The sequence below is a fragment of the Phalangium opilio genome, unplaced genomic scaffold (genome assembly GCF_054372755.1).
Source record: "Phalangium opilio isolate 3A_F unplaced genomic scaffold, DU_Popi_V2 ptg000002l_1, whole genome shotgun sequence".
NCBI classification, from domain to species: Eukaryota; Metazoa; Arthropoda; class Arachnida; order Opiliones; family Phalangiidae; genus Phalangium; species Phalangium opilio.
Genome location: NW_028324144.1, coordinates 11,024,301 through 11,045,187, shown reverse-complemented (window position 1 = coordinate 11,045,187; position 20,887 = coordinate 11,024,301). Strand labels below are relative to the sequence as shown.

General features: G+C 37.1%; 1 protein-coding gene and 1 long non-coding RNA gene across 2 annotated transcripts in view; both read left to right on the top strand.

The window, feature by feature from the left end:
- Window positions 1–7,224: 7,224 nt before the first annotated feature.
- Window positions 7,225–20,887, top strand: part of LOC149719742 (uncharacterized) — a 96,515-nt gene continuing 82,852 nt past the window's right edge. The window contains exon 1 of the long non-coding RNA XR_016374967.1: window positions 7,225–7,391. This is a non-coding gene — a long non-coding RNA (uncharacterized LOC149719742). The remainder of the gene's footprint in view (window positions 7,392–20,887) is intronic.
- Window positions 18,783–19,949, top strand: LOC149719752 (uncharacterized protein F54H12.2-like). Its single transcript, XM_089861705.1, has 4 exons — window positions 18,783–18,828; window positions 18,931–19,329; window positions 19,513–19,710; window positions 19,777–19,949. The coding sequence occupies exons 1-4, from the start codon at window positions 18,783–18,785 to the stop codon at window positions 19,947–19,949; spliced, it is 816 nt and encodes a 271-aa protein (XP_089717831.1).

Genomic DNA, 20,887 nt, shown 5'->3' with positions numbered 1-20,887 from the left:
TTCCCTTTTATCATCCGTGTACCATAACGGTAAATGGACCGAGTGGGGCTGGAAAGACGTTTCTTTGCGAAAGAATCATTAAAAATCATCGGGAAATGTTTGAACCCAATATCGCTGAAATTATTTTCTATTATTCAGAATATCAACCATTTTACGACAGTTTGAAAGGTTTGGTTGTCTTTAAGGAAGGTTTGCCGGATATGAACGAGTACGATGGCTCTCGAAATTGTCTTCTAGTAATAGACGATTTAATGGATCAGAACAAATCAGGTTTGATCGGTTCAATTTTTACCAAGTTTAGTCATCATCGTAATTTAAGCGTGCTATATTTAACTCAAAATCTTTATCATAAATCCAGCGATGCTAGGGACATAAGTTTAAACACAAATTATTTGATACTGTTCAAGCAGGTTAGAGATAAATTGCAAATAAATTATCTAGCTAGACAAATGTACCCGCGTAACCCGAAATTTTTAATGGAGAGTTACATGGACGCTACTGAACAACCTCATTCGTATTTGCTATTAGATTTTAAGCAAAACTGTCCCGAAGATTATAGGGTTAGAACAAACATATTTCCCGATGAGATCATGGTAGTGTACGTGCCCAAAAAGATATAAATAAGACTCGTATCATACACGAGCATTCATTTGAATTATGAAACGCCGTGCGATTACATCACAGCGAGACGTTCTCGCCCTCTTGAGTAAACTTAAAAAAGGACCTAGACACGCCTTTATAAGATCCGCGGATAAAGGTTTAATAGACGCTATATCAGAATTAGTTTTAAATACGCTACACGGAAACGTGAAATTGAATTTGGCTCAAAGAAGTAGGCTATACAGGTATAAGAATAACCTACGCAAAATAGCTAGTAAAAGAATAGCTTGGAAAAAGAAAAGGGCTATTTTATCGAACCAAAAGGAAGAAGGTCTTTTTTCTTTACTCGTACCGCTTCTATCCTCGGTTATCGGAGCCTTTAGTTCGTAATGTACCATAAAATGACCTTGCTACCCTTGAATGAACAGCAAATAACGTCTCAATCCACTATTCAACCCGCTGATACTCTAAAGACAGATGTTATGCAAGAATTGAATAGGGAAATGCAAACGGTTTTAAACAACAAATCGTTAGACGATCGCTCCAAATGGATTATGTACCAGCAGAAGAAAATAGGGGAAGTGGGTAGCTTGGGCAACTTCGCGAGGCGTCCCGTTTACGGATTTTTCGCGCCATTTCCCTCCCCGTGGGGGTGAAGAGAGATAGGATTTTTACGCGCATTAACACACGAGTGACGTAATTCTGTGGACAGTACGGTCCTACGCCTTCCAACTGACTAGAGGCGTCTGCTAGAGGCAGTGAGGAACTCAGGCAGAATGGCAGAGGCCGGAATCGAGTGGGAAGTACAAAATTCATAACTTATTTTAAAATATGTCTTTATTTTTAAATACAATGGTATTTCTAAGTTCCAGGGAAAAAATTAACTTGTCCGAAGTTTTAAACTGTGATAGGGAAGAGTTCAAAGTAATAAAGTTGTATCCAAGTTGTTGTAGTTTGATTTTTAACATTGGGATTGGTTTGGGTAGATCTTACTTTTCCTTTCAACACAGCCTGAGTTTTCTTATCGGTAGTTTCCTTGTACGTTAAATCACACTGCGTACTCTTAACGACATTCATTTTATTAAATAACCGAATTTTCGTCCTTAATTAAACCAATATCCGCATTAACCCGTTGCCTGACGTAACCCTAACTCAAACTGAAGCACAGCAGAAATATAAGCAGACTACACAAGTTAGTTCCACAGTTCGCTACATGGTGGCGTTCGCAATGAAATCTGATACTATTTTATGCTTCGCGCCGATTGGCCAGATTCAAATTTTAAGGGTGGTAGGGGAATCGACCATTGTAAAAGTGAGAATCACTGGACGACTTGTATGGCTCAAGGCTACGGCTACCCACTTCCCCTATTTTCTTCTGGTACCAGCAGCTAGTCCAAAGGTACAATAACGTTTCTCGAGAAATCGTGCCGGATCCGACCGAAAAATGGATTGACATGTTCCCCCTCAAATATAAGGGGAGAGCAAAGAAGGTTTTTACTCAGTTGAAATCGCTTGGCGAAACCTTAAGGTGGTCGAAAGAAGGAAGAGTATTTGTAAACGGACGAGAGATCAAAAATTCTGATATAGCGCAGTTAGTATACCATTACATTACCCCCTTAAAGAAATACCCGAAGGCTGGAGCGATTTTCATAGCATTGTAAAAGAAATTGAAGGACCAAAAAACGCCGTCTCTCCCGAACCAGTCCCCAACCTTCCCCCTCCTCCTGTCCTTCATCTCACTTCCCCGCCAAAAAGAACGCCCTTAAAGAGACGGCTAAGAAATTACAATAAAGAAAATTCAAGCGGGGCTCGTTACGTTACGAAAAGGAAATCTTCTTCGTCTATAATACCAAAATGGCTGAGCTTCAACCCAACAACACCGAAAAATTAAAAGCCATATACTATGATCCTTCTAACCCCGCTTCGTTTTCAGGAATAAACGCTTTACATCGAGCTGTTAAAGATGATGGTATATCGAAAGCGGAAGTAATTTCGTTTTTGGAAAGTTCCACACCGTATACTTTGCATAAAACGGCTCGTAAAAAGTTTAAGAGACGCCAAATTATAGTTCACAATATCGGTGATTTGTACCAAATAGACTTGGTTGACATGCGATCCTTGGCCAAAGATAATGATAACTACACGTTTCTATTGACGTGTATAGATTGTTTTAGTAGAAAACTATGGGTCGTGCCTTTACTACGTAAGACGGGAAAAGAAGTTGTTAGAGCCTTAGCTCTTATATTCAAAGACCAAATACCGATTAGAATAGAAACGGATAAAGGGAAGGAATTTTTGAATTCCTCGGTCAGAAAATTTCTCAAAGAAAAGGGGGTTAAATTCTTTACAACCGAGAATGACGTCCACCACGCCCCCATTGTAGAAAGAGTGAATAGAACGCTAAAATCTCGTATGTTTAAACTGTTTACCCATCTCCATACTAGAAGGTATATCGACCACCTGCGAGATATAGTGACGGCGTATAACGGCGCTTGGCATAGTACTATTAAGATGACGCCGAATAACGTTAAGCCAACCAATATATTAGAAGTGTATAGAAATATTTACGGGACTGAAAACAAAGGACAGAAAAAACGCCCTCCCCCCGAATAAAAGTGGGTGATTACGTTAGGGTTAGCAAAGTAAAAATGGTTTTTGAAAAGGGTTACGAAGCCAATTACTCCACCGAAGTTTTCCAAGTTGATTTTTTCGGAACTGCCCGTGATCCAGTGATTTACAAGTTAAAGGATCTGGAAGGAAGTGGCGTGTTCTATCGCGAAGAGGTTCAGAAAACGGTTAAACCTGAAAGGTTCAACATTGAAAAAATTATAAAGCGGCGAAAAAGGCGTGGAAAATTGGAGTTATTAGTATCTTGGGAAGGTTACCCGAAAACCCAAACCTCTTGGGTTCGTGGAGAAGATGTCGAATCAATCGTTTTACCTAACCCTACCAAGTAACGTCAACGGCTCGTTATTTCCCGATAATACCAGGGCGCATTACTGTACCAAGCTACCTAATCCTATTCATTTAAATGGAAAATGGGAAGTGGCTCTAGTAGATATATTGTATACGTCTACTTTTTACAACGTGCCAAGGCCTAAGGAAGAACGTGATGTTAGTTTTCATAACGTTTCCAGATATGGGAGCAAATATACCGTAGGGGAGGTAGCCGAAGGCAAGAAAAGAGAGAGAAAAAGTAAAGACGCTAGGCGGGAGACCATAGTTGCGCCCGACGTTCCCCCGGGCTTTTACAAGTCTATAGAACATTTAATAAACGTCATAAATAATTCGTTTGACAAAAATGGCCCAACACTGCGGCTGATTTACGATAACGTAACCGGGCACATTACTATAAACCAATCTGAAAAATTATTGAAACCTTATTTAAAATTCGAAAAACCCATTGCCGAAATTCTGGGATACGATGAAGCTAGCGAATGTATCGGTCGTAGCCAAAGGCCCTCTAATTTGAATTACCACGTTCCGGACCAGTTATTTATCTATTTAAATATCGCAAGCGATCAGATTGTAGGCGACCACTCGGTTCCTTTACTACGGATCGTTTCGGTTGATGCCAAGAAACCATACGGGTCTCAAATATTTCAAACCTTTACCAATCCTCATTACGTACCCGTTGGTAAAAATTACTTTGATATCATCGAAGTTAATATAAGGAATAGTTTGGGGGAACCGGCGCCATTTGAATACGGGAGCTTAACGGTTGAACTACACTTGCGATGCCTAAGCCCGACGTCTTAGAAAGGCGAGAATGTTGCTACAAGCAATATTACAATAATCAAGCGGGAACCGGAACCGGAAGTTATTATATAGGGACTAACCCTAATTTCAAAGGACATGGGATAGGATCGTTCTTCCAAGGCTTAGCAAGGTTTGTTAGACCTTTGCTTACAAGCGGTGCCAAATTCCTCGGCAGAAAAGCCGTTAGTACAGGGACCAAAATTTTCAGTGACGTAGTATCGGGCAAGGATATTAAAGAGGCTGCTAAGAAAAGAGTAACGGAAACTTTAGATGATATTAGAACACAGCATGGGGGAGGGGGGAAACGTCGCAGACGTAAAAAACCCTTGAAACGAAAACGGGCTCAAAGTAAAAAAGGTATAAAACGAGCGGCTACCAGGAAAATAAAACCAGTTCGCCGTCGTATACCCTACAGGTCAAGACGACACGATATATTCTCCTAAACATGTTTCAAGCGACAATATCTGAGCTGGACTTTTTCGAATCTGTCCCGATTCAAACATCGGTAGAATCGGCCAAATATGTTTGCTATCGACCTATTTCGGTTTTGGATGGAGACTCTCAGATTGAATTTTACGTTCCTGGAAATGGTGAAGAATATATTGACGCCTCTCTAACTATGCTTTATGTTCGAGCTAAAATAGTACATACGGACGGTACCGATATCGATGACACAGATAACGTAGCGCCCGTCAACAATTTTTTACATTCTCTCTGGGATACGGTTAGAGGTGAGCGGGCCCTACAACACCCGTCGCCAAACAGCGGGCCTGCCCGATTAGACGCAGGCGTATGTTTGCTAATCAACGTCATTTAGTAGAGCAGAAGGCTTAAATCCCTATCAGAAATAATACGTCAGAGCAGGGGAAGGTAAACTGCCTAAGGTGTGAAACCGATGTTGGCATGCGTTATCGCGCCCGCGGGCAAAATATGAAACGATACCACAGCCTGCTATTGTTCGTGGATAGTGGGTTGCCTATGTGGCGGGCACATTTCAATTATGAACTCGTTGCGTATGTTGGACTTATGATTGTGAAGGACAAAGCCAAGAGTCATGGGCAAATAGTATCATGTTAAGTGCAGCAGCGTTAAACAATTTTGCCTTGGTATTTTACTTTGAGTATTCTACAGGGCCGGTAGGCCCTTGTAGATATGACTTGATACTCTTTTGTAACGTTAAAGCAAAATTCACATGCTTTTACCATTTTTCCTATGGAGATTAACATGGGGTTTTTCGTGATATTTAGCCACCTCTAACTGAAAAACTAGAGCGAAGTTACTTTTCGGAATACTCTTAATTTAACAATTATGTATTCAAGGTGTGCTATCGGCTAGTTTAATTTAAATCAATTAACTCTAAGTATGTTAATTTTAGTTAATTCAGAAAGTACGTCAAAATTACTTTTGAGTCAGACTATCTAGCAGTAGACGCTGACAGATTACTTTACTATTTCATCCGAGCTTGAGCACCTTTATATCTATTTTCTAATTAACTGTAGCACCCTTAATAAGAAATAGGTCGTTATCAGGTCGAATTTTCGTCTAGAAAAGTAATTCAGGTAAATAATTACAGTTAACAGAGGTTTTTATATCATTTAAAGTAAGTTTTTGAACGTTCTTTACGGCCAAGGCTTAAGTTGTATTTTAGTTTGTCTATGTAATATAGTATTTATATAGTCTTTCCCCTTTCAAGATAAAAAAAGCTCATTTCCAGCTCTGTATTCCAAAAATACGCAGTCTGCTTCGTTTCCTGCTACAAACAAATATATGAGGACTGAGGTATACAGGGTTTCATTATTTGTTAATCTCACCAAAATGCTACTAATTGTGAAGGTGTGTGATATATTTCCTTAAACTAAACCAATGTAGAGGAATTTCCATGTTTACATCAGCACAGATTCTCTCAACGTAACCAGTAACCACGTTGGAAACGGAGAGTTACGTATGAGGTATACTGGGTTTCATTATTTGTTACAGAGCTGTGCTAATTAATTAGTTAGCTAATTTAATTTCTAATTAATTAGCAACATTTACTAATTGAAAATGGTAATTGAATTTTAATTACCTTAGTGCTAATTGAGAAGTAATTCTAATTAATTAGTATGATTCGGAAAGGTAATTATCTAATTAAAATTTAATTAGATTTAGGATTAACTAATTAGCCAATTGGATTTTCAATTAATCTTTTACGCCAATTTGTTGTAAAAAAATCGAGGAAATAACTCATGATTCATCTATTTGAATAAGAAAAGCCTTCTTATATCAATGAGGAAGCCTTAGTGCTACTCTAAATTTTTCAGCTCCTCAAATATGAGAGAATACTAGTACTAATAGAATATTTCGTAGTTCGCAACTGCCGCATTTCGAAATTTCGACTGCTTTACCTACTCGAATTAAAAGCAGTGCGCATGTATTTACTACTCAGGAGTCCATTATAGGAACTGTGGCAAGAAAATGAAGAAATGAGACAAATTTTAACATGACGGAAGGCTCGAGGCTTGTCTCATTTTTCGAGAATAATTCTTGGCTTCCGTACCCGTTTTTCAATGGCATTGAAAGATTAAACTTTGCATTACCAAAGTACTAAATCCATGGGCACTTTTAAACTTTTATGTTTACTTATGGTTTATTTTTTACCTTAATTAGAAAATAGTAATTCTAATTAATTATTTTGATAAATAAATGTCTAATTTCTAATTGAATTGAATTAGTTTCTATGTCTAATTGCTAATTGGTATTTAATTAGTTCATAAATATTTCCCTAATTGCTAATTGGCTAATTAATTAGTTCAAAAATATTTCCCAAATTGCTAATTCTAATTCAATTAGTTGTCAGCTAATTAGCACAGCTCTGAAAATTTTGTTAATGGTTTAGAAATCAACGGTAGTGTTTTCACCCTGTGAAGAATTCAACTTCAAAATATTACAGGAAAGATCACAAAATGTTCAATGTGTTTTCCTACGGCAGTTAAAAGAGTGGTGTATAGGTTACTGGTTAGCGCAGTTCACTCAACATTCTCATTTGAGGACAGGTATACGCGGTTTCATTATTTGTTAATCTCACTAAAATGCTACTAATTGTGAAGGTGTGTGATATAATTCCTTAAAACTAAACCAATGTAGAGGACCAGATTATTCGTTAAAACAATTTTGGTCCTATTGAATCAGTTATACTGTGATGTTACGTTATCATTTTATAAACTATTTGTTACCAACAGTGGATTGTTTAATTCATAAGTAACAGTGGTGCTGGTTAATCCAGGAGGACAGTGTCGTTATATAATTTAATTAGTCAAATAATTTTCATGTTTACATCACAGATTCTCTCAACGTAACCACGTTAGAAACGGAGGGTTACGTTGTTTGCTATTTCCACAATCCACGTTGCCGTTTGTTTATTGGTTTAAATTGCTATGAATTGTATAGGTATTTGATTTAATTACTGGTATTCAAGCTAAACTATAGAATAACATCATTCATTAACATATTGTATAGATAATCTTTACCACAAACCTAGCACAGGATATGATAAAAATTTAACGCAATGTGTTGGAAATAATAAAAAACTCCTCTAAACATTAGAGTTAAGGTGAATTATTTATTAAAAGTCATTTTATAAGCTTAATGAGCACTGACGACAAGTTAATTTCAACGTAATTAAGTGTAATTAACGTGAAATTAAACCCCGAATGTACATTTTTTTTGGATGAAAACTCAGATAACTCTTAAATGATGTCCTTGATTAAGATTGTATCTAACCAAGCCGTTGGTAAAGCCCCATGTTTTCTCTTTCACACTTAAGCTAATTTAAATTATCTCCAAAGTACCTTAATAGGCGCGAAATTCTAAAGTTTAGGGTAAAATAAGAATCGAAAACTCCACTAAAAATTGCAATTAAGGTGAAGTATACATTTAAACTCATTTTATAGCCTAAATGTACACTGCCAAAACACAATCCTACGTTAATTTTAACTCAATTAAATATAATTAACGTGAAATTAAACCAAAATATACATTTTTGGATAAAAGCACAAATAACTTTTAAATAAACTGTTTAAACTACCCAAAAGTTTAGGGTACCATAATGATGAATATATGGCAAAAATATTAAACTGAACTAAACATTGCAAATAGGGTAAAAAATTCAAATAAATTTTAAGCTTAATCCACTCTCACGAACCACGCTCAAATTAAGATTAAAACATCACAAGTTTTTCGTACAGCCACAGTAGTTTCCTATTTCACTTTCAAATTAATCTAAATGATCATTAAAATACATCAAAAGCGCATACATTAAAATTTTAGGGTAATTGCAATTTAAGTTAATATTTTATTGAAACTTTTATTATAAAATAAATCCACACAAGATAAACAAGATAAGCCGTTAAATTAAACTCAATCAAGTATAATTAACCTAAGAAAAACATTAACATGTACAAAAATGGGCCAAGCCTCGCTTCGTGCCCTCTCCGCCCTAAAAAGTTCTGAGATCCCATGTAGAGCCAAGTCTGCCTTTTGTTCTCATTCAATCGCCAATTGAACAATTATGTTATAAATTAAGTCCTTTTCCTAATTAATAACCAATCTTCTTTGACTCTATCATTATTATACATCTTTGTTCGTATCAAAAATATCGTGACTTGGCAATCGCAAGTAAGTAATATTAAAAGGAAGTCGAAGGGATATTCACTAAATCGTTTATGGTCGAGGGGATATGTACAAGTTTATAAGATGAGTCATGCACAACCCTATGTACAAATTATATGGTGAGTTATGCATAACCCTATTTACAAGTTTATAAGGCGAGTTATGCATAACCTTATGTACACCTGCGCTTGCCAAGTCACGATATTTTTGATACGAACAAAGATGTATAATAATGATAGAGTCAAAGAATATTGGTTATTAATTAGGAAAAGTACTTAATTTATAACATAATTGTTCAATTGGCGATTGAATGAGACCAAAAGGCAGACTTGGCTCTACATGGGATTTCAGAACTTTTACGGCGGAGAGGGCACGAAGCGAGGCTTGGCCCATTTTTGTACATGTTAATGTTTTTCTTAGGATCTCACTTCTTTTTGTAGACCCTCTCGTTATACTTCGGTAGTTATATTAAAACAAGACCCTCTCGTGGTACTTCGTTTGCCAATATAATCGCTAACGTTTGTCCATATTTACGCTGAATTACCCCTTTCGACCCGCAGAGAATATGCAATAAAGATTGTACGCGATATCCTAATAAAAGAATGTAGCATCAGTTACGACACATTTCTATTAAACTACTACTCCTATTAGCTTTAATATATATTTAACTTTCGGTTAACTTTGGACCATTACGTCCTTTCATCAAGAACACACACTATTTCTGTTGAAAAGACGGCAGCGCCATCTAGTTTTAAAATAAAGAACTAAAGAACAATTTTATAAAAAATTCGGGATGTTTTAATTTTTCTGTGCTTTATAAAATAAATGAAAACTAAATCCTGAATTTTAAGTTTCTATCTCCTCTAGAAGTACCTTAGAATTTTGATGATCGGTGAGTGAGTGAGTGAGTGACAAAATAAGGTAAATTTCACCTGCGATATTTCGAAAAGCATATAGGGTAGGAACTTGAAATTTGGAAACAATAGCTAGGATTGACAGTCCTCGCGGCAAGCAAAATTTCAGACTTTCACCTATACCCATCACGAAGTTACAGTGGGCTTAAAAGTGCCACGAGTTGCTTCGAGAAAAGGATGTCAGTGCTCGACTTGGCTGGGAGCACGGCAGTGCTCCCAGAATGTGAAAGATTCGTGTTTTGGGTAAATTCATGGATACCTTATAATTAAACTAACAAATCTTTCACCCAGCCTCCATTTTCCTGTTTAATTCTTACGATTAATTAAATTGTCATTTAAAAGCTTTTTTCCCCATTTTGAAAAGAGAGCCATTGAAAAGGCGTGATATTTAAAAGTTTTGGGGCAAAGTAGTGATTGTTCTGCAAGAGTCAAACAGTCACTCCTCTAAAGTTTGCAGAATTTCTTGTTCAAACTAGTATAATAAACTGAAATAACACTAGTAAAAGAAGATAAGCCGTTAATTTCAACTTAATGATCATATTTAATTAAAATTAATCGAAAACAACAGGTTTTTTTGGGTAACTATAGATAACCCTTAACTGAAATAACAAAATAAGATTAAACTACGCCAGTTGTTCTTTCAGCCTAAATGTTTTCCTATTTAACACTAAAACTAATTACATTATCACTATAATGCATTAATAGGCTCCAAACACAAAATTTTAGGGTAAGGAATGTGTCAAAATGAAACTTTTCCATTTAAATTTTAATATATCATTAGCATAGTTCGCCAAATCACCAGCAACAATTTAATCTGGCAACATTCAATGTAATAATGTTGCCAATAAAACAAGGGCGTCTAGCCCATAACTAAGCCATATCACTAGCCATCTCTCGCTATCCCTAATTCAATAAATTTTCTTCTACTGAAATACCACCTAGCATACCAGTCAAGTGGGGGGAGCAACAGAAAATTTTAAAGCACAGTCTTACGATAAGTCTTGGAATTTGGGCCTCAAATTACAACCTCTAATCGAATCCGTTTGGTACACATCAACGTCAACGTAAATGTTCAATGTGATTACCATTGTGGTGCAGGCACTCTTCATCTGTCCATGTCTTTCAATTACTTTACAAGCAACGAACTCATGACGCAGGAAGTCCAAGTAAATGCCTTCAGAGATTTTCTTATCAAGAAAAAGGGTCCGATAATTTGGTTTCCAAGAATGCCCTCCCAAAAATGCACGTTATGAAGGTTTAAGGTACCATCCTTAAATAGCCTCGTCAGAGAACAGTACCTTTCTAAAAATAATGGATCGGCTTCAATTAGTTCACGCAAAGGTTTTGCCGTTTTGGGTAATCCTCGTAAACATCATGTTCAATTTTCCCTGGTTTGAATACACTGGCATTTTGCTAAAAGACGAGACTAACTAATTAAATTCGGTCCTAACTGCTACGTAACGACGATTAGTTTTCACTACGGCCTTTTTTCTCGGTTCCTCAGACAACTCGGACCTTCTGCTTCAAAGTCATTCCCAAAGAAACCTTTATGTTTTCTTTATTTTGTTCATAGTTTAAGGTTAGGGGGCCGACCTTTATTACAATGGTTTCTTTTTTCGGTATTTGTGCCTTTTTAACAGGCGTATTGTTAAAATTGTAACACTACAGAAATTGTATTTCAAATGGGACCGGCAATACCGCAACGCTGAGCCGAAAAACTGGATGGTAATTGTTTGGACCTATAGGGTCAGGACATTGGAGGACCAAACATACCGTGGTGTCACGTGTCGAATGTTAAAGCGACCTTCACCACTATACATACTATGACCTGCTGCTCAAGCTGACAATCTTTGAAAACTCAACTTTGAGGAACTTCCGGTCTTTTTAGATATAAAGGGGCTTTCAGTGTCGCTAAGTAGTAGAATTACAGTAGTTGGTCTCGTTTCCTAGCAAAATGCCAACTTATTCTAACCAGGAAAAATTGGGTAGCAAGTTTATTTTGGGTGAAGGTCGCGGTAACATTCAACCATAGAGAATTTTACACATGTGTAAAATTCTCTCTGGTTCAACTAAAGGTAGTGCTTTATGCCGAACGGTCTCCACACCGACATTTGGGTGCGAGGACTTTCGTCATTTCGATAGTGCAAGATCGTGAACGTAGAAGAGACTGTATAGTCTGTAATGAGGATACAGACTTTGACATCGTAGAAAGTTTTGAAGCCAATCTCATGCTTGTAGTAGAGCGGTGGAACAAGAAGTTGCACTAAGCCATTCTACTGTTCGTGCCAGTTTACAAGGGCATTACTACAGGCATAATCATATCCCCCTACATCAAGCCTTAACGGACGAGAAGTACCTAAGACGGCAATACCATTAGTCTTGCCATGCGTCATGAGTTTAGTGGTTGCAAATGTAATGCAAGACACGGACAGTCATCTGGAAGAGTGCCTCAACCACAATGGTAGACACTTCGAATATTTACGTTGAGTTGTTTACTAAACAGTTTAGAGGTTGCAATTTGAGGCCCAGGTTCTAAGACTAATCGTAGGACTGTGCTTTAAAATATTTTGTTGCATTCACGCATATTCTCCTGTATTCTTTGTGTATCTTGCCACTCGTTGTCACTTAAATACAATAAAACATGAATTCTAAACATTTATTTACACCCTGTATAATTTAGCACGACATCACCCGTTGGCAGTATTGGGGGTTGTACATAAAGGAAGCTGTTGGTCTGATCTCGACAACACTGTATATGTATACAGTGTACGAAACAAATATTTTTCTTCCATATTTCAAATACCGTCGTTTTTAAACTTTTCATAAATAAAGTACAACACAATATGCTTATATAGACATCGTCTTCAAGCTCTTCTACTCATGATGCATTTCCTCAAAAATTCTCATTGATATATGTTTAGAGTGTACACAACAAATAAAAAAATTTATTCTACATTTCAAATACTGTCATTTTTGAACTAACTTCATATATAAAGTACAACATTATATGCTTTTCGAAAACTATGTTATTGGATATGAGTTCATATAATTAACTATACTTAAGTACTTCTTTAAGCTATTAGAAATAGATCAACCCCAAATGTATGTCGGTACAAAAAACATGAAATTATTCAAATTTTAATTACATTAAGACTGAAGGGACAGATATTATAAAAAAACGTCTTGGTTTGGACCAAGGCCGAAAAAACAAACGATATGTCTGAGGTTTATCAGTTGACTGAAGTTTCAGATATTGCAATTTCTTTTTAAATTACTTTTATTCCTTTAATCCTTAATCAATATTTAATTCAATCAACTTATTTTTACTGTTAATCGATCTATTCCCTCTAAATTAATTTCAAAAATTACATATCTACGCTTTTTCAAGAATAATTCCATTTTCCGAAAACATTTTATCATGAAATTAATTATTTTGAAGGGATTTCGTGTCGATGATTACTAAGTTGGAAGCACAGTTTTAATTCTTGTTGCCTTGACAAATTTTCAAGTTTGCACCAAAAAAGTTTAAATCTGTTGTAAGTTGCTGGGAAGACTGATGTCAAGAAATTATGATAAAGAATTTATTTTGCTCAAACTAATTTATAAACTTATGTTGTCTACTTAAGACAAAGCAACAACCTCGGTCCTGTCTTGTTTCTTTTAGTAGGTAGCTCTCCTTTTATGCACTGGAAAAATATGATATCGGTGTAAATATAACCAAAGGAAAGGGTAAAGTTTACATAAAAAGAAATACTTCTCAGTTCCGATGACTTGTTATTTCCTGAGGAAATAAAATGGTTGAACACATCATACCTTACCAGAACTGCCATGGACCGATCGTACACAAATTACATAAGGAGAAACTAAAACACTGGGGCGATGCCGCCATTGGGGTCTTCTCCCTCTCGCCTAGAAGCACCGCTAGAGGCAGTGCGAGTTGACTTTCCTCCCGCCTGTAGTGAACTTTGGCACCGTCTGACGATGGCCCTTGGTGCAAGGAAGAATACCCTAATGGTCTCCTCGCCCCTGTGTGTTTTCGGAAATGGTCTCTACGCCTGATAAAATCATTCCGCGTAATACGTAACCGGTGTACAAGCAGGCCCGTAGCCACGGGGGGGCACCAGGGGGCAATGCCCCCTCAAAAATATATCCTGCCCCCTCAAATAAGATTTCGGTTTGCCCCTAAATGCCCCCTCAAAATTTTCCAATGCCTTCTTATCAAACTAACTTTGCCCCTGTAATGAATATTTTCATTTTGATACACAAATATTCAAGCTATTTAGAATGTATATCAACATATTTTAGACTTTATTGTCTTTACTTGTGTATATTCCTGATACACTTGGATTTTTTTACTTGATATATCCCTGATTCATTTGTATGTTTTAAATTCACTTTTGATATGTATCCCTGATACACTGGAATTTTTAGCTTTTTGTGGTTATCCTTGATATATATCGCTGGTTTTGTCATCCAGGACCAAAATATTATGTCGGGGTACAGTGAGGGGTCGGACGTTTTGGAAAAAGTGTTCGGGATTTTGAAATCCAATTTGATTTCTTCGGATTCCGTCGGATTTCGTTTGATTTCAGAATTCGATAAAATCCAATGAATTTCATCGAATTTTGAGATTTTTCCCGTGATTTCGACGGATTTTGCGATTTCTTTGGATTTTGGATTTCGTGAATTTTGTAATGGATTTCACGATTTCTTCACTGATTTTGTGATTTCGCTTCTGATTTCGTGATTTTTATGTTGATTTCGTGATTTCTTTGTTGATTTTTTGTTTTTTTTTCTGATTTTATGATTTCTTTAATGTTTTGTGATTTCGTTGCTGATTTCGGATTTTTTATTTGATTTCGAAATCAGCATTGATTTCGGATTTCTTAAGTTGGATTTCACGGGTAGCGTACGGGAGTTCATGAATGACCGACCCCTCGGGGTACAGACTTACATTTGACGCCTCAACAGCGACTTGCGAAGTTGCGAGGCAAACTTTTCCTGCCCTACTGGCGTATTTTCACTTTAACGACGAGCTATGTCACTTGAAAGAAAGTGAAACTTAACTTCCCTAGCCTACGAAAAAGATCTGACTAGAAATTTAGATTTAGAATTGTTTATTAACAATTTATTTATTTTTAAACTTTTTAAAAAAAGTTTGATTTTCAAATGTTAAATGAGTGTCAATAATGAAATACCTGCTTAAATATTTATTGTCTGACATTTTGATATTTATGTTATTCTATAAAAAAAATTCCATTTGCCATGCCCCCTCACAGAAAGATACTGCCCCCTCTGCGTAACTTTTCTGGCTACGGGCCTGTGTACAAGTAACGCCAACAATGTAGTAAGGGGTGATGACGTTCCAAATCTAGATTGAGTTATGGCCAAGAAGCTTTGAAGTTCGGAGAGGGAAACTGCAGTGCAACCTTTCCTTCATAGTCGCGACAAAAAAATGTAACATTTCGATATTCGAAGTTAAATGTATAAATTCGCGTCCCCAATATATGCATCCACTATCAAATATTTACATTTTCCTTTCGAGTTATATCAAAGATCGCTTGCTCTTTTTAGACACTTCGTATAATATTTCAAATATTCAATATTCGTCACCCAACACGTACTCCCTTCAAAATAATTAATTTCATGATAAAATGTTTTCGGAAAATGGAATTATTCTTGAAAAAGCGTAGATATGTAATTTTTGAAATTAATTTAGAGGGAATAGATCGATTAACAGTAAAAATAAGTTGATTGAATTAAATATTGATTAAGGATTAAAGGAATAAAAGTAATTTAAAAAGAAATTGCAATATCTGAAACTTCAGTCAACTGATAAACCTCAGACATATCGTTTGTTTTTTCGGCCTTGGTCCAAACCAAGACGTTTTTTTATATATTTATTTGAGTTCAAAAGGAGTTTCATGAAATTTTATTTTATGACAGCCTGGTATCCTTTTAAATATTACTACGTGGTGGCCGATTTCTAGCAGCTAATAGAAAACAGCATTAAATAAAACATCTCTTTCACACGTTATATACCTCGATTAGAAAATGCTTTTTCATTGGTTTTTAATAAATGGGATGTCGATATCTACCTTTAGAAACTAACAATTTACCTTTGTGAGTCACGTACAAAGAGTTAGCAGGACGTCGTCTAAACCTAGTAACGATATCTGGTTATGAATGCGGGATACTAATAGTTAATATTGACGGATAATATTGACGTGGCAGAGGGAGTGAAAACAATCAATAGGGAGCCAGTTATTTCGCTAATAAACTTCGTGTTGTTGAAATTATTGAAATATAATAACTCTGCATTTGGGTCGTGTTTGCAAAATGTTGTCACGCATGAACTTCTATGCGTTTACTACATAGCCACAACAACTACACGAACTTAATGTACTACTTACTCTATGGAAATATAAAAATGCTAATTGAGTAACGTTTGTAAAACTGGACTGCCATTTAAAGACGAAAACGTTATCTAATCGTCCTAAGTCCACATTCGTACATTCTGTTTGATATAACCCTAGATTCTTGCCTAATTTGATATAGCATATTTTGTAAAGCTATTAGATCCAATCTTGCTATATTCTACTTTTAAATCATCTCCTATCTGCGTATACCAGTAGGCCTAGTTAATATTTGTAAATAACAAGTTGGGAAAACCAAAATATAACCTCTCCGAGTCAAGAGGTCTACTACTACAAACTTATTTACCTAGATATGGAATTATTTCACTTTTTTGAAGTAAAAATTTACGAAATATTGAAGCAGTATTCCAAATATAGTGAATCTACAGTAAAGCAGACGACATTTTACATCCAAATCTTGGACACATGGAAATCAGTCAATGGGGAAAAGAACAGGAAATGAAGTCTACGCTTCAGCTGTTTACCGTATATTCTGATAGCTACATTCACAACTGGTTTGCAGTGTAAACAATATCGTCTCGTCTCATCTCAACAGTATTCTTAGTTTGCCAACATGAATGTTAACGTTAAATAACACCAAAGCTAAATTGTAGCTAGACACACTAATAGTCAATGCGCACCATAAAAGGAATAATAAGTCTGTACCTACTACCCGTTTACCACAAGCCCTTTTACTAATCTAATTGCCACCATCTTTTCTTCTATTATAAAATCTTAACCTGATTATTTAAGAGTGTATTTAACTTTCGGCTCACTCTGAACCGTTGATGTCTCTTCATTTCAGAGACGAAAATCATAGCCAAAAAATTACTTCACCTCAGGCCTCAATTATTTACTCTTTGTTATACCCGCCGGAGTCTAGGTCTTAGTTTTGTTCATGAAATCACTAAACCAAGGATTATTCTATATACAGATGTAGTATAGCTTAAGCAATATACAAACCGCCATTTCAAATAACAATATTAAAAAAATCTTTGGAATATCAAAATGAAACAGAGCTTTAAAGCTACAAAAGTACTAAATGCATCATAATTACGAAAAATACTTCCACATATTCACTTTATATTATGGAAAAAGGGAATATTAAGGTTCTGTATGATTTCTTAACACATCAACACAAGGCTAAATGCTAACGCGACGCACTAGTGTAACAATGGACGGACACACACAGACAAAAACATAAGCTGCTTTTTAACTCTTTCCGTATTAATTTTGAGTTGAGAAACAAGATTATCTTAAATATTAAAATAAATATAATTAATATTAAATATTTTCTTCGTCAGTTGTTTGCCTTATTGAGCGTTACATCGTTTTGATAAAGAACAATTAAACATTCTTGAGAGACCTGACTAATATTGGCGTTTGAAATGAAGCATACGCCCGTTGCGTCGCCTTACTCAAATAGGTACTATATAAGGGTGTCAAACTACACTGTAAAGCAAGAACAACCGCAATTGCGAAAACCTTTGGTGGACAACCCACCCTAGGGAGGCTAGACGTTTCTCGTAACCCTAGCTGATCGCCGCGAATGTCTTAAACCAAACGATGACGATGGAGTTCGAAGCCAATGAGACAGATTGGTGTCTATGTGGAATAGACGGAAGACCAACAGATGGTGGTGTTTAGAAGCCAGTATGTACAGACTGGTGTCCAAGTGGGATGGACAAAGACTAGAAGATGGTGGTGATTAGAAGCCAGTATATACAGACTGGCGACCATGTGGGATGGACGAAGACAAAAAGGTGGTGGTGATTAGAAGCCAGTAAGTACAGACTGGTGTCCGTGTGGGATGGACAAAGACCAGAAGATGGTGGTGTGAGATCTCAAGTAAAGGAGCCATTTCCGTGACTGTGAAAGCAGTTCGGAAATGGCGAACACGTTTGCTCCGATTTGGAAACTGCGAACGCGGTCTCGTGGGTGTAACAACAGACACACACACACACAGACACACACGATCGTTACAGAACCTCTCCGTGACATACGTCACTCGGAGAGGTAAAAATGCCTAATCTCTATAATATTTCTTTGGAAATAATTATAAAACGGAGCTTCTTTCTTGCATTACTAGTCTTAAACCATCACGACAAAGACAATATCCTTGCACAGATGCTTACGCATCACGGTATTGTTTCAAAACTTAGTGTCCTTTTATCGTGGTCGGTAGCCAGTTGTAAACATCGTGGGCGGAAACCTGGCGATTTTAGTTGTCTCTTTCACGTAGTATAGCAATACACGCATAGTCTAACGAACGCCTGTATATAAGTTTATGTTCGACGATAGGCCTGCACATAAGTTTTTGTTCAATGAGAGGCCTGCAAAGTCAAAAATCTAGAGATTAACAACTAAAACGTCATCAAGCCTGCTCAATGCAATCTACAGGCGCCATTGTGGAACTGTACATTGTATATCATGTAGTTACGGGACAATGCCCGCCAGCAACAGCGGGCACACATCGGTAACCAACAAACCTCGTGAAACTTAAATTCAGCCCTCGGAATAACGGTCGTTGCCCTTAGGGACACTGCCCGTGGTCGCTTGAGCCCGCTATATCTGGCATGCCCACTCACCTCTAGATACGGTGGAAGTAACCGCCAATGATACGCCTATTTCATCTTCAACCGGAAACTACGCCTTCAAAGCCTATCTAGAAACATTGCTAAACTATGGAGGAGACGCGAAAAAATCTCATTTAACTTCTTCTTTATGGCATAAAGGTACGGCTGGGAAAACGGCTTCTGCAACTGAAAACCAGGGACATCTTGTTAGGAAAGAGCTAGCAAAGGGTTCGAAACAGATTGAAATGTACGGAGCCCTACACGCTGATATGTTTAACGTTTCAAAATTCATACCCAATGGCGTCAGTCTTAGAGTCAGGATGACCCGAAATAAACCAGGCTTTGTTTTGCTCGGAGCTCCTCCCCCCGGTGGCGTATGGTACAAACACGAAATACTCGAAGTAGGTTTATATATTCGTAAAGTGCGAGTAGCCCCTCGAGTAATGCTAGCTTTAGAATCGGCTTGGACTAAAGCCACGGCAAAATATCCATTCACTAGGACAGAAGTGAAAGTTTTTACCATTTCGGCAAATATTCAAAAAACTGCTATAGATAACGTATATTTAGGGGTTTTACCAAACAGATTAACAACGGGTTTAGTAACTCATAACTCGTATAACGGCAAATTGAGTTGGAACCCTTTCGACTTCCAAAACTTTAACGTGAATTATATTAATCCGATTATCGGCTCGGAACAAGTACTAGCTAAGCCTTTGCGACCAAATTTCAAAAAGGATCTTTACACTAGATTATATTATTCTCTGTTTACCGGATCTGGTACTCATTACAAAGACGATGGTAACGAAATATCTATGAAGGAGTAACCCAAAGGTTATACGCTTTACTGTTTTGATTTGACTCAAGATGGTACCGCGTCAGATATAAATCATTACAACCCTATACGACAAGGACAATTGCGACTTGAACTCGGGTTCGAAGAACCAGTACCCGAAACGCTGAGTTTGATCGTTTATTCAGAATTTCAAAGTTTAATGCACATAGATCATAATAGAACCGTCGTTGTAGATTCGCCATGAACGCTTCAACCATAAAAAGGGTTTTGAGATACACCCGCGGATTCATGGGCGTATACCCGCGCGATGTTCTACCCAAATATATCCTTCGATACCCGGATTCCATTGTTATAAATCTAGATAATCACAAAGGAAACGGTAGTCATTGGATTTGTCTCTATATCGATGGGAATAAACAATGTTATTATTTTGATTCCTTGGGCTTGGTCCCTTGACAGAAGATATTAAAACATTTATGAGAGAAAATTCTACGAAAATAAACTATAATAGGAGGGCTTTGCAGCCCCCCGACAGTTCCGCTTGCGGTATATACTGCGTTGTATACATTATGCACAGAACGAGGAGAAGAAGCACAAACATGTTTTTCAAGAAATTTAAGAGGGATCCGTGGATGAATGACGTCATCATTTCCAACCTCTATAAGAGAACCACGCCCTCCCACTGAATTCTCTTACCCAATCCCGACTCGGTATTAGACCGTGTTATGACGTCAGCCGTTCCAGCCTCTATAAGAGAAACACACAACACGTGAATTCTCGTATCCAATCCCGACTCGGTTGGTGTTATGACGTCAACCAATCTCTAAAAAAGAAGCCCTACGGTCGTTAGAGGATTCATATCTACTCCCGGCTCGGTTTTAAACAGTCATCCACAGACTCGCTGCTAGTTATTATTATGAAGTCCGCCGTTATTGAATTAGAATACCTGAACGGATGCACTCGTAGTGATGGCAGCACGGACATTATCGTGAAAGAAATGGCCATAACAACCATCGAGGCCAAGCCGGCTACCGTTTCCTGGACATTCGCGCCGCCGTACAATAAATCACACGTCTCGATTTCAAAACAACGGCAAAACCAGTGGGTTTCTCGTAATCTGCACCGATTGGACTGGAATGCCGGCCTAACCTCATACGCCAAACTCGACGAATGCCTCGCCGC